At 33.9% G+C, this 15315-nt stretch overlaps 1 protein-coding gene across 3 annotated transcripts in view; it reads right to left on the reverse strand.

The window, feature by feature from the left end:
- Positions 1-15315, reverse strand: part of LOC136849080 (uncharacterized) — a 1041516-nt gene that overhangs the window by 313182 nt on the left and 713019 nt on the right. For all 3 annotated transcript variants that reach the window (XM_067122009.1, XM_067122007.1, XM_067122010.1), the window contains exon 8: positions 3086-3185. In XM_067122009.1, coding sequence (XP_066978110.1) covers positions 3086-3185 — 100 coding nt within the window. The remainder of the gene's footprint in view (positions 1-3085; positions 3186-15315) is intronic.

Consider the following 15315-nt stretch of genomic DNA (forward strand, 5'->3'; position numbering starts at 1 on the left):
GAAAAAAGCTTCTAGAAGCCTGTGTGGTACTGAACCATAAATAAGCAAAGGCATGACTCTTACACTTTACAGTATATTTTAAGTGTACCTAAGCGTCTGGGTATTAACGTCATAACCACAGGCTGTAAGAAAACAATAATATGCCACATGACAGTATGACTACTAAAGTTTTCGGTAAAATTTTCAATATCAACAGAGGAAAAATGGTAACACATTAGCGTCGCTGCTTATGAAGTAGGCTTTAAGAAAGAAAAGACTTATTCCCTAAGGAGACTTGTATTAAAGCTAGAGTTAAGTAAGTGAAAAATATAAACACATTAGCGTCGCTGCTTATGAGGCAGTATTGAAGTGAATAAAAAAAAGCTTTATCCTGAGAAGATTGCTAACACTGTATTTCAAAATTACAACCAATAATCACTGAAAAATTGATTTAACAGAAAAGTTTCATATGATAATTTAAGGGATAGGAGAGTCCTCTGTCCTTCACTTATAATTATAACTTTAGGATTAATATTGAGCAGAAAGACACATAAAGGGCTAATAATGACTACAGAGGCTTACTATTAATGAAAGGTGGTCCAAAAACTTCAAAGGTCAACGAAACAGAGTCGGTCATGGCCCACCATAAAAATCTGTTGATCAAACCCTTATCACATAGGACGGCAATAAGAACTCTGAGGAACCCATTGGGCCATAAAACACATTTAATATCATGAGAGAGAGAGAGAGAGAGAGGATCGATACCATACCATAAGTGGATTCGATTCTAACCTGAAGCGGTCAGTACTTTAGTGTGCTTTCTTAGCCCCGGCGGCAAACATTCACCGCCATCATAGAAACTCATCGTGAGTGCCTGTTCGAGCTACTCACTACCAACCATGCTTTACAATGATATCGGCCGCTAAAAAACAACCTGTAGCCGATTTTTGATGGCTGAACTATTACCCAATCTATGATAAGAATGTACATTAAATGAAGAACAAGATTAGTGTGTAAGCGCAGGACGCAAAAATCTCCAGCTCAAAGATGTGAAGGCAGGTATAAAACTCTGCGTCCTTACATTTTCCCAATCTATTTTATGAAAGGTTTTTAAGAGGCTCAGACTTCGTTCGTGAAAAGCAATAAGTGCTCGCCTCCTCTCTTTCTATTTGATTGCAGTTTAGGTGACAGGTGAGTTCACCTTCAATGATGAACGCATAGAAATAATATTATCCCCAAAAATGTTCAAAACATCAGATGAATTCGAGATCTCAAATACGATGTTTTTCATAATCATATTTGTTGTATCAGTAATTAGTAATAATAATAACTACATTATTATTATTATTGATAAATAAAATGTCACAAATGTCCAAGACAACTTCACATGACTCGTAATTGTAAATTCTTCGGTCTTTCGATAACAGATTTTAAATCAAATCTCATTTTAACCTCTGCAATTTAATCACAGGCAACATCATTCATTATGAAACAGCAGCTCTGTTGCCTCGGGAATCGTGCTTTTTTTCCTCTCTCTCTCTCTCTCTCTCTGATAAACCCATATTTGTTTCCCGACGGGCATATGGCTTTGTTTAATGATCGGTATATTTCAATGAAATCCCGAGTCTGTGGCTATGTAATATGCCGTGGTACCAAAATACAAATAGAATCGCAATTAATTTCCCATATTAAACGAATCTCTCTGCTGTTATGAGCATCAGCGATGGCTTAAATTACTGGATTTTACAATATGGACTGGCACCACAGTCACAATTTATTACTTCATACGGTACCCTTACGAGGCTCTGACAAGCATTTTCATTGCAAAATACTAGGAATTACTTAACAAACACCGCAAAAAGAATGTGATGCGTGTCATGTTTATTCTTAATAAGCTCTCCAACTTACCGAGCTTGTTGCCTTTTACTATTATCTTCAAAATGTCCTGGCATACCAATTTTAAATAAAATAAATCTACGGTTCAAATGATTACGAATAAATCTACGACACTAAACCATAAGCCTTTGAAAAGTACGATCATATTGGAAGCTGTCACGCATAATGAATAAAGAAATATGACAATAAATTTTCGACTTAAATCACACTTAACACTGAGGCTTGAATAATGATTAACGCATCAGAAAAAATGTGTGAAAAACATGCCCTCTTCGAAAGTAAATGCGTCACTCTTCGCTGACAAAAGCCAAGAAATCAGATCAGCAACCTAACTCAAAACACAACGTCGTCATCACATCTATCCTCATCGCCGGGCAAATTTAAGCTTTTGAGAACACCTCCCCATCATATAACATAATTAAAGTGATCACAAGACAAACAGTTAAAATACTAATAATGGAACTGTTATTAAAAATAAGCTAACCATGTTAGTAAAAAGAAGAATTTAATAAAAAATGTAAAAAAATCCAGTACAGTATGATGACTGGCATTTTTGTATGATTTTTACTTTCATATGTACGGAACTATCACAAAACATTGATCTACCACGAAAGATACAGATCATTTGAACAGTAAGTTCAACAGCATCGAGTAATAACGTTTGACTGGTGTGTCTTCTTTTTAAAATCTTTCGGCAGAAAGAGTACATCTAATAGCATCAAGGAACCAAACAAGCCGTTCAAAATATTATATTTCTATGTGATTATATATAAAAACTAATTAACAATGACACATACGTCATACATCTCAAACCGCAGAGAAGATGAACGGCAGATATCCAAATAGAATGGTAAACAGAAGTATAAAAAGTATTATACTCGGATATTATTATTATAGTAATTATCAAAGAGAGAGAGAGAGAGAGAGAGAGAGAGAGAGAGAGAGAGAGAGAGAGAGAGAGAGAGAGAGAGAGAGAGAGCAGTTTAAACAGTATTACTCTCGGGTATTATTATTATAGTAATTATTACAGAGAGAGAGAGAGAGAGAGAGAGAGAGAGAGAGAGAGAGAGAGAGAGAGAGAGAGAGAGAGAGAGAGAGAGAACAGTTAATGAAAATTCAATTCATCATATAGTGATTTAATGCCATCGGCAGTGGGTCACAATAAAACTTGAGATCTACTGGAGTGAATGACGGTGACAGAAGGACCAACCTGAAAGTCCGTCTCAGTTCCACACAGTCTTCGTCACCCAGACCATCATCTGAAGGTTGGGAGTTGTAACCTCCTTGATCGCTCCAACCAGGAAACCACTCTGGAAAAAGAAAAATAAAGATATGAAGGAAATTAACACTAAAAGTTTGGAAAGTAAAACAGCCACATAATCTGAAGGTTCGTATAAATTTTACACAAATCTAAAAATAATAACAAAATAAATCCTTGTGGATATCTAAGACTCGAGAAATTCATCCGCAAATCAAACATATGTATGTAATAAGCAATATTGTTCTTTGACGTTTCACTGTAAAGTGAGCTTTCACGGTAAAACGCTGGATCTGTATATTATCGCAGTACAGAATGTTCACAAGAGAACCAACAACAAAACAAAGCCAAAATGGCTAGTTCAAGTTAGAAAAAAAAATTACCTACAACAGCTTTTATGAAGGTGATCGCCGTACGCCATCAAAATCCGAAAGGGAAATCAGTAGAAAGATTTTATAGGACTGATTTTCTGTGAAAGCATTTTCGATTCTTTTTCAAATCAAACATACACATGCGACACTAAATTATGTACTGTGAGTTCTTTCATTGATAGAATAAACCTTCATTCAACGATCACATCTGATGTTCACTCAGTTGTCGACCTAGTTTATGTTAAGTTTATATGTACATATATATAATATATATATATATATATATATATATATATATATATATATATATATATATATATATATAAAGTATATATATATATATATATATATATATATATATATATATATATATATATATATATATATATACACACACACATATAAACTTATGTCACCAAGCAGCGTGACAATATATTCAGCTAAGCCCACAGAAGAAAAGAAGAAAGGAGTGCCCAGCGCTTTCGTGTTATTTCAACACATTTTCGAGGTACAATGCTAAAAACACCGAGAATATCTAGCAAAGTAAACATAGAGCTGGAAAAATGGAAACAAATATTCAAAATCCGGTTAAAACCTGTACAGCAAGTACAGAACAGCTCAACAGGTGATTAAAAAGAAACAATCTTACAAATCTCATTAATAACAAATGCGTCTAATTTGTACATACCCTGACTCACATTCAATAAGTCACAGTGATATTTAATCAAAGCAGATTCAATAACATTTCTACGAGTTATATTGTTACAATACAAAACAGCTTTTGTCCCCCCCAATGAATCATATGATTATAATTATTAACGAGTAAAAACAAAGCATTCGACATTTGTCCCGTTCTCACACTATATCTGTGTTGTTTAAACCTTGTCTCCAGTCCCCTCCCAGATTGTCCTATATAAAACACTTGCAATGCATGCAACGAACCCTGTAAATGCAACTCTGGGGGAACTCCTTATTACTATAGTTTTCAAGGTATCTGAAAATTTAAAAACAACACTAATATTATAATTCTTGCAAAAACTTGGAGCCCTACGTAGGAGATAGTTAAAAGCGCTTGGCACTCGTTTCTTTTATTTTTCCTGTGGCCTTAGCTGAATATACATACATACATACATACATACATATATATATATATATATATATATATATATATATATATATATATATATATATTGTTTGATCTGTAAATAATATGATCATATTAGCTATAAAATTTGCCACGATTCACTACACTAACTTACTAAACACTTATTATTTACATTATTGATGATGGTGGCACTGTATGTCAGTACCTCGCAGTTGATAGGCAAATATTTACGTAAAAAGTAAGTCACATTTTAATAACTATATGTACACACATAAAAATATACATACACACACTTTTAATATATAGTTTTTCTCTTAAAACAACTTTTAAAGAAAACAATTGCTTTAGTGGAATCAATAAGGTTTTCGCATGAATGTTCGAATCGTCGGAATTTTTTCAATTCTCATGCATCAGTTTCTGGTGACACATACCAAGACATTTTTCCTTCATGTACTGTTCTTTGTCAGCTAAGAACTAAGATAGATGTCGCCTGAAAATGCCACACAGTGCCGAAATAGCTTTCGTGATAAAAAAATTCCATGGAAGAAAAAATCCCGACGATATGGGGATTTCTACAAAAGCCTATTGGTGCCATTAAAGCAAATGCTTTCAATGAATATATATATATATATATATATATATATATATATATATATATATATATATATATATATATATATATATATATATATATATATATATATATATATATATATATATATATATATATATATATATATATATATATATATATATATATATATATATATATATATATATATATGAACACAAGTTTAAATGCTAAAAATAACCACAGAGTAAAATATGAAAGTGTAGAGTCCGTGCCTGTTTATTCTATTTTAAAATTTTCAAAAGGGCTGGAAAATAGTGGAAGGAATTTTTTTTATTACATATGCTCGAATACTAACAGTCATTACGAACTCACCAACCATTGAAACGGCCGAGGACACCTGGGAAAAAAGAAATGGAGCTTTTCTGACAGTGAGTGAGTGTGCTGGTCATAAAGTTTGTTTTAGTAGGACACCTGACCTGATTTTTTTCTATAGCGGAATGTAACAAGCGTGTCATTTTGTTGTCATATAGACAAAGCTTACTGTTACGCCTTGAAATTTTTAAGGTTTATATATTTCTTTTGAAATGAATGGATCAGGTTCCCATATTCCTAGGCTATTTACATTCCTATCAAAATGAAATGTTTAATAAAAGTAGCCCCGATTACATTTCTTTCAAACATCAGGAAAGACCAATGTTTTAGGTCATTTCAGTTAATGACATGATTACATCTCTAACACGGGCAAGATCTGATAGCTGTCACATGAATTACTTGGGATTTGACAGTACAGATCAGTAAGTGCTTTTTTCTTTGCATCAATAGTTTCCAATAACACATCAACAATACAATTTTTAAGCATGTGGGGATTATCTTTATAAGGCGTCAGAATATGTTTTTGTGTTATAATGTTTCTCTTTTGTTAATAACGGTCTTTTTTCATCTTTCTCAATGTATCATCTAATATATTATCAGATATATTAATTTCTTGCCTAAACTCCTTGTTACAGTACACTTTCACCATCGTTATATTCTGCGCTACATACATGTAATACTCTTAACAATACTGACGTCAATACTGCCTCCCAACTTAACTGCTGTGGCACGAAAAAAATATTGCAGAAACACGGTGGGTTTTCTATATACACTAATTTAAACTCATTACTACCTCTATGTATAGGGCAGCCCTTACATGAAAGGCTAAAAGAATTTTCCGTATTCCTTGCAAATTTGACCGATGGCACAAATTCATTTTATCTACCTATTATATGCTGAAATTTTCGTTACCCGGCCAAATACATCTCAAGTCGCAATGTACCTAAAGCCATTTTTAACAGACCTTAACAGCAGGCGTGAAACATTACTTTCACATATAAAAAAAGGAGAATAATAAGATCATCTGTTTGGACTTATCAGTCACTAAAGGAAATGAATTTTTATCTCTCACTTCCCAGGTGTTTGCAAAGGCAACATTTACGGGACTTGGCATAAGTCAATACGGTGTCCCTATACCAAGTATCCATTAAACAAGAGAACGCTTTTATACAGAGCGCATTTATTAAGTGGTTCCTGTGAAAAAGCATATGGAGTTCGAATTCATATAGGATTATTTTGTTAGTAATTCTATTCCAGAGATCTTATTTCGGGTTCTAAACATTCCAGTTGATTATTAGAACAACATTCTAAAAGAATGCAGTATTTTCATTATTTTTTATTCTATTTTCACTACACTAATCTACGCTAGCCTTCAAATATGTCAAATAATTCTAAAGAGAGAGAGAGAGAGAGAGAGAGAGAGAGAGAGAGAGAGAGAGAGAGAGAGAGAGAGAGAGAGAGAGAGAGACATGTTCCTAAGAGATGTACATAATACTTTCTCTTAGGAGGCGTGTAATAAACAACGCACTCCCTATAAATTCAACAAATAAAAACGCCAGGACACAAACACACACAGACCCAGGGAGAGATATACAAACACCGAATGGAATATCGTTTATATCGTAAACAATTTCCTCGCCTTTCCCGTATCGTCTGGGGTCTGTCTGGGAGCGACAGATTTATCAATAGCGGCTTCCATTCTCTGTTCTCATAGGCGTATCTCGAGTGCTATCATGACGCCTCTAACAATCGCCCCCCACCCCGGCCTCCCCAAACATCCCCGGGCCATGTTATCACATCTTTCACCTTACAAGACAAAAATGTGTAAATCAACGAAAATTTTTTTAAATTTTCTCTCATAACAATCTAACGTAAGTAATTACCACTTGCAACTGTTTTTCACTAACCCACCACTTTCTCTACGTCTGACGACATACCATGGTTAACTCACACTGACAGAATCTCATCGGACTGCCGTGGGCAGTCGGCATAGACAATCATATTTTTTTCCAAAAAGGGTGTCATTCGTCGTAACGACGCTATGCGTGACTTTTATTTGACCAATTAATTATACTGGAGCTTCGTCATTTGCACTTACAGAATATTCTGAGCTCCCAATTTGTCATTTTCAAATACGGCCTCTAACCTATGCTCACCTAAGCATTCGCCCCAGCAGCCTCTAACTTAGGCAAGCAATTTTCCATTTGCTCTGACCCTCTAACCTATGCTTGTGCCTCATTATTTGGTTCCTGCAGTCTTTAATCTATGCTCACCGCTCCCACAGAATCAAGCCTATGCTGAAGCCTCGTCATTTGAAACTTACTGCCTCTAACTTATGGCTGCGATTTGTCATTTGCCCTAACAGCCTTTAACCTGTGTTGTGCCTCATCATTTTCACCTGTAGCCCTTAAACAATGCAAGTGCCTGCTTGTCCACCTGCAGCATCCAACCTATGTCTGAGCCTTGTCATTTGCGTAATACAAACTCTAACCAACATTCGTGAGATACTGCACCTGCGAACTATACCCTATGCTTGTGGCCCGTTACTTGCACCTGCAGTCTCCAAGCTCAGCCTGAGTCACCTCATTTGCACTTATCGATTTTAACCTACGTCTGGACCTCATCATCTGTATCTTAAGTCAGCTAACCTATGCTTCATCTTCGTCATTTGCACTTACAACCTCTAACACATCCTTGTGTTTCCCAATTTGTACTTAGCCTCTAACCTGCGTTTGCGCCTCATCATTTGCACTGGCAGGGTTCAGGCTATGGCACATATTAAAATCATAAGTCAGGCAGAGTCCATAATATCCTGTCAGGTCTGTAGAGATGCAAGGTCACCAGCTATTTCAGCAAGCCCAGTACGGGTAGCTAATCTTACTTGATCTTGACACCATCTACAGAAAATCTCTCTCTCTCTCTCTCTCTCTCTCTCTCTCTCTCTCTCTCTCTCTATATATATATATATATATATATATATATATATATATATATATATATATATATATATATATATATGGGAACAAGCAGAATATATATATAATGTATATATATAACACACACAAACACAAACATATATATATGTGTGTATATATACAAAAACATATACTGTATATACAGGTGTATATATATAATATATATATATATATATATATATATATATATATATATATATATATATATATATATATATATATATATATATATATATATATATATATATAATTTGGATATCAAGTCACATAGACATGAGCTAATATTAATATCTAGATAACTCTAAACAGACAAGAATCTTTTAATTAAAATGTTCCTTAATGCTTTACACAACATATTATTATATCTTTTACTAATTCATAGCATAAAAAGCAATCTAAAATTGTTCATTATTATATGAATCAACATAAAAAGAATAGCTAAAGACGGTTGCATAGGAAGTTAGATGATTATTTTCATAAAATAAAAACAGACACTTCAGCACATTTCCTACGTAATATACATGATAATCAAACTGCTGGTACACTCAATGGTCACTCAACATTGAAATGAACGGTTTAATATTAAGAATACTTGATGAAATGACTAAATTCATTCAGGATCATAACACCATCATAATTTTGTAAACCTAATAAAAAAATTCAAATCCAGAATATTTTACTTTTACGAGGAGATTTAGTAGTTAACATTTTCATGATTTCATACAAACAAAAAAGACAACACGCATATTTCCGTGAAAATACTGGGAAAATTGCTGGAAAAAAGGTCAAGCTCGCCTTCAGATCAATTAGCCTGCTGTTGTGTCAACAGAACGCTATCGTTCAATTAAATGAAACAAATATTTATTCCGAAGTCAATGGAATATATTCCTGAAACAATTTTACGAATATGCTTATTCGGCTCTTATACTCTCAGTGAAAACGGATTAAGTTTGCATATTAATCGTCGCTGGTAGGAAATAATTATATAATTAAAATTCATCCAGTAAAAACAATACTATACATACATATATATGCATACAATATAATATATATGTATATATATATATATATATATATATATATATATATATATATGATAGTGATATAAATTAATTCCTTTTCAATAAAAAACCAGAATTTATATAACAACTGATCTATATGCTTACAGTACTTCAATGGCTTCTTCGACGTGGTACAATTATAGATCCATAAAATTACAGTCACGCATAAATCATTATATATATATATATATATATATATATATATATATATATATATATATATATATATATATATATATATATATATATATATATATATATATATATATATATATTTACTGGGAAAAAGAGGAGGGGATCTTACTGTTATGGAGTTTTTCATATAAATAATTTATATTAACATTATCACATTTTCTCTCTTTTGTCACAATTCTCCACAAAAAGGAATAATTTTTGCAAAATTTAAAATAACTGTAATACCGGGGGAAATTCTTGCTCAAAATGTAAACTAGTATTCATTTAGAAAAGTAATGTGCTCCAGTATCTTTTTACTAAATCAGCCACGACTCTACTCACCAAGTAGAAGGTAAAATACTTTAAAAGAATTTCATAATAATATACAATGTCACACACCCAATCCAAATCCTAACACCTGGCTCTTGAAAGAAACTGAGAAATTCTCGAAAAGTATCGGAAGAGTCTGATCTGACAGATAAATGTGATAGCTGAGACAGAGAGAGAGGGACAATAAAGGACACTGATTTACGAGTTAAAGGTCTGGCCACTCTTGAACCGTGTTGAAGGAAAATAAATGTGTCCATATTCTGGTTACCTGAGAGAGAGAGAGAGAGAGAGAGAGAGAGAGAGAGAGAGAGAGAGAGAGAGAGAGATGATGCATAGTATTGTCCATTACAATGTTATAAAATGAAAAGGTGTTCAGGGAGATACAAAAACTATCTTTCATGGCAATATCATCTGTTAAACAGGGTTGCCAAATGAGTTCGTTTACTTGCAGAAGCACGCTGCGGCATCATTAGCTATAATGTTCCAAAAGGCTATTTAAAAGTCAAACAATCAGAAGACATGGAAAATTTCCCTGTGAAAGATTCTAAGGCCGAAAGAACCCACGTCTAAACCATATCATTTTTAATATCCCAGTTACGATGACTGTGCACACGCATCGTACTTGTCACAGCTTTTTGTCCCCGTCCTTCTAGATATGGTTTCAAATAAACAGTAGAGTCAAAGAAATGCTGTCACATTCTCAAGAATAAAGTTAAAAACAGAGAGAGAGAGAGAGAGAGAGAGAGAGAGAGAGAGAGAGAGAGAGAGAGAGAAACAAATAAAAAATAGTCCCACTATGAATGGGTCAATTAAGTGAAACTGGATAAGGAAGGAGACTAAAATCACAGGCATCTTTCTCCTAAGATGAGGCTGTAGCGCATAGTTTGTATTACAAATGGCGAATTATGCGTGTACAGTTACAGAAATAGGTCCTATTTAACTCAAGGCGTTCCGATTTGGATTACAATTCCCAAATACGATTAGGAAAGTGTCTCTAGTTCTCCACTGAAACTGACCTAATAAATGTCCGAGGGGTTTCCGTGAAAATTGAAAACATAATCAAATATTAACCGTGAAAATGACACAGATCCCGATAGTCATAATGTGCACTTTTATTATGAATACTGAGTTACTATGAAAGCTTCCTCGGAAGATTAACACATGAAAGCGAGAGCGAAAAAAATCACCAACTATTTCTAGCAGTCAAATAATAATAATTAAAACGTGCAAACATTAACAGGAAACAATCCCCAAAGGCTATTAATATGTAGAATAAACTTCTACAGGAAAGATACATCATTAAATATAATTCCAAACGTTTTGCGTTACAAGACCAAGCATCGTTAACACTGTCACAAAGTGATGAGTTTTAAAACTACCTCAAAGTCACAAAATAAAAAAAATACTTAAAAACGTGTGATTTCGCAAATTTAAGACGATACAAAATTACAAACAAAAGATTTAAAAAGTTGGTTTACTTGCTTTGGCAGCCGTAAGATAATGTTGGTTCAAGAAAAACAAGTAAAAAATGCGCCGAAGTTTCTTCGCCGTCATCGAGTTTTCTGTACATCGTATAATCAAGGCCACCGAAAACAGAGCTATCTTTCGGTGGTCTCGGTATAATACTGTATGAGTCGCAGCCCATGAAACTTTAACCACAGGCCGGTGGTGGCCTGCCCTATATAGTTGCCAGATGCACGATTATGGCTAAATTTAACCTTAAATAAAATAAAAACTACTGAGGTTAGAGGACTGCAATTTGGTATTTGATGACTGGAGGGTGTATGATCAACATACCAATTTGCAGCCCTCTGAGGGCGGGTGGACGTACAGACAAACCCGGCACAATAGTTTTCTTTTACAGAAAACCAAAAGCGTAGCTCAAGAAAGATATGAAAAAAAAAAAAATGGAAAAACCCCGATAAAAGTTGTCACATACGGTGATATTCACCTCTGTTGAGATATACCACCAGTAATTGATTCCCTTCCCTCCCGAAAATCCTTTCTCTGATGAAAAAAAATTCTACAAAAACACAAGTTAATGGAAAAATGAAAAATGAATGGCGGGACTATGATGTCAGGAAACAGTTCGGGATAACATGGATCAATCAACGTTTTTACATGAAAAACAAAAATATTTTTGTGTACGGCTATTGGGTCGAAGACATAATCCCCTTCATAATTGGGGGCAAAATCGCAGTGGGAAAGGTTTCGCTGGAAAATACAAAAGCAATCATCCTGATATAAAAGAAATAGGGCAAAATGATCTTCCAATAGGAAACAGCCAAAAAATGCTTCCTATTTTGATGGGAAAAAAAGAGCTATTCTTTCGAATTTTGAAAACAATTAGCTCTTCGAATGTCACTAATGTTCTGATAGCATTTGCGCAAAATGAAGAATCATGAACTTACTTTCACTGACAGTCACATACACAAAATAGTTAAATCTTTCTTTTCAGAGGCAATCATTTTGGTCCCTTGTTCGTGAAAATCTGTTGCTAAAGCTAGTTTAGACACAGTTATGAACACTGGAACTGTAACACATTTTTTTTTAATTCTAATTCTAACTACAATGTATTTATGAGGCTTAATACTTTATGAATAATGCGATTATCCTAAAAGCATCGTTTCACGTTACACAGGTCCAGGAAAAAGAGACGGAGATAAGCATCTATTCCAAAGCACTACAACTATTATATTTATAGTCTGATAAAAAAAACTTCTTCCAAACTATTCGGTATAATGTTCTGCATACTGACCTTCAAGTACAACAATTTTTAGTTTAGTAACAAATTCCAAAAACTGAAGATGTGGTGCGAAATAAAACTAGAAACAAAAAATGTCTAAATTCCAGCTGTTTAAAAGACGCCACACATAACAGTAGCAAGAATCATTAACAGAATGCTGACTCTCCTTGAGAGGCATAACACCCTTACTTCCTTAACAAGAGTTCATCTACAGGATAATTACTCTCATATCCTACTCCTAAACTTTATGTAAAAAAAAAAAAAATGCTGAACACACGTATACTTTGAAGGCAGCCAAAATGGCCGAAACCTGTTGCAGACTATTGTGTGGTCTGTATTGACTTATATCTAATGTCACACAGAGGCAACAACAGGCACTTACGGCCTTATGTCCCTTGTTTGAAATAAAAACAACGTGCTGAAAACGCAAGTTTTTTTTGCTTGTTTTCCTTCCAACTTGGACATTAGTCTTATATTTAAGGAATTCCAAACTGAGAGTACTGTAAAAACAAATTGCAAATACAAATTAACGAGATTTTTTAAAAATGCAAAAATGTTAAAGTCTACCCTTTGGCATAAATTTGTGATTTACTTTCAAACCATTTTTTTTATTTACCAGGAATTAGAAGTCTACACAGAAAAAGGTTCTTAGAAAACTCCACAACAACAATAATGACTGAATAACATATAATATGAAATCTTTAAAAAAAGAACACTGCACAAGCTAATAAAGGACAATACATAAGAAAATGCAAAAAAAAAAGGAACACAATTTCTTAAACTATGAAATAAAGGAGCATAATTCACAAACTAAAGCTGACTGGCTCCTTTCCACATTTGACTTTATGCAGTTAGATTTACACACACAGCATACGATATTCATTTATGCAGCCAGCCAAAAAATTACGCTGCCTTTAAAATGTAGAAAATACTTGCAGTACTGCGTATAAATATAACTAAATGAATGCAGCAAATAAAATTCACTGAACGTTTCGCCGTTTACAAATTATTCAATATACAGCTTTAAATATCCTTGAGGTTACTTATACGGATTTAATATAGCAACTGTTTCTATATATACAAAATAATTTGAAGTACTGTATAATGAAATTCATTAAACCTATATAATAAAATATGGGTGAAATTTACCGCAGACTTTATACAAGCATTGTTACCGGATTTTTATATGCTCACCCTTTTATCTGTCTCGGCCTGAAAACAGTTTCCTCCCCAACGGCACGAAAACAGCATTGCTACGTTTATACTGACAGTTATTTTATCACTAGGTGTTATTCCAATTCATACGTGACTAATAAATCTTGTTCTTGATCTAATTTTACGATTCTATACTTTGCGGATTGGTGCCTAGCTTCCATTTCGAGTTTCCCACATGAAAGCCATCACAATTCATTTCTCAATCCTAAGCGAACATTCGTAATTCATGAGAGCGTCGAGCATCGAGCAGTAAATATCTCCGCTAGCCAGATGTTTATCTAGTGTGTTATGACCACCGACAACAGCGGCAAGCTTTACGATCCTCTTCAATGAATATGACAGTTAATTTCTTTTCGAACCTTAACAGTATGTTACAGGTCGTTAAAACTAAAATGCTGCCCGTTTATGGATAACTGTAATGACGCTTCACAACACAGAATGTGAGTTGTATATTTTTCAACCAGCTTTCATTTGGCCTTAAGCATGCAGTGAGAACACAGACCATTTAATACACTAATAGCTTTCACTCAAATTACTCTTTGTTGCATATTCCATTTTTTTCACTCTATTCAGGGCAATAACATTCCCTGTAACTTGTATACAGCAGCTGACCTAAAAATGTAAAATACAGTTAAGGATAAATGTCTTTACAAAAAGTTTCACTCTAACTGATCACACATTAACCTTTTCAAAGAATTGACATTATCTACTTTTTTACCTTTCATCTGCTTTGTATTCTACTCAGTAAAGTATTATCTAAAATAGTACAGATAAAAAAACACCGATTTGTTACAAAGTCATTTATCCTTTTGCATACACAAACCCACTGTCACTTTTCCTTAGAGCTTACCATACACTGCAAAAACCAGTATAAAAAGGGCGCCTGTTAAGATACTTCTTGGACAAGCTTCAAAAACAAAGCAAGGCAGCAGTAGTGATGTTAATAAGAAAACTACAGAAACATTTCCTACAACAGGAAGCCAGGCCGAGTAACAAAGGAGCTGATACATTAGTTTGGAACGTTGTACATAAACAAAAATCTCAAGAGTTCACGCCACCCGCCTTTTCCTATATAAAAACTGAAAACAGGTATTTCCAGAATTACACTGTCACTGAAGTCCACAACAAGGCGATAAAATGATACAGGCAAAAAACCAATTTTCGCACTGTAATCCACGATGAGCCGAAAAACGAAGAGTAGCTGTAATTCAGTTCATTCTCTTCTTTTTGACTGGAAAGTAATTCGATTACAGAGCAAG

Source organism: Macrobrachium rosenbergii, chromosome 20, assembly GCF_040412425.1.
Source record: "Macrobrachium rosenbergii isolate ZJJX-2024 chromosome 20, ASM4041242v1, whole genome shotgun sequence".
Lineage (NCBI taxonomy): Eukaryota > Metazoa > Arthropoda > Malacostraca > Decapoda > Palaemonidae > Macrobrachium > Macrobrachium rosenbergii.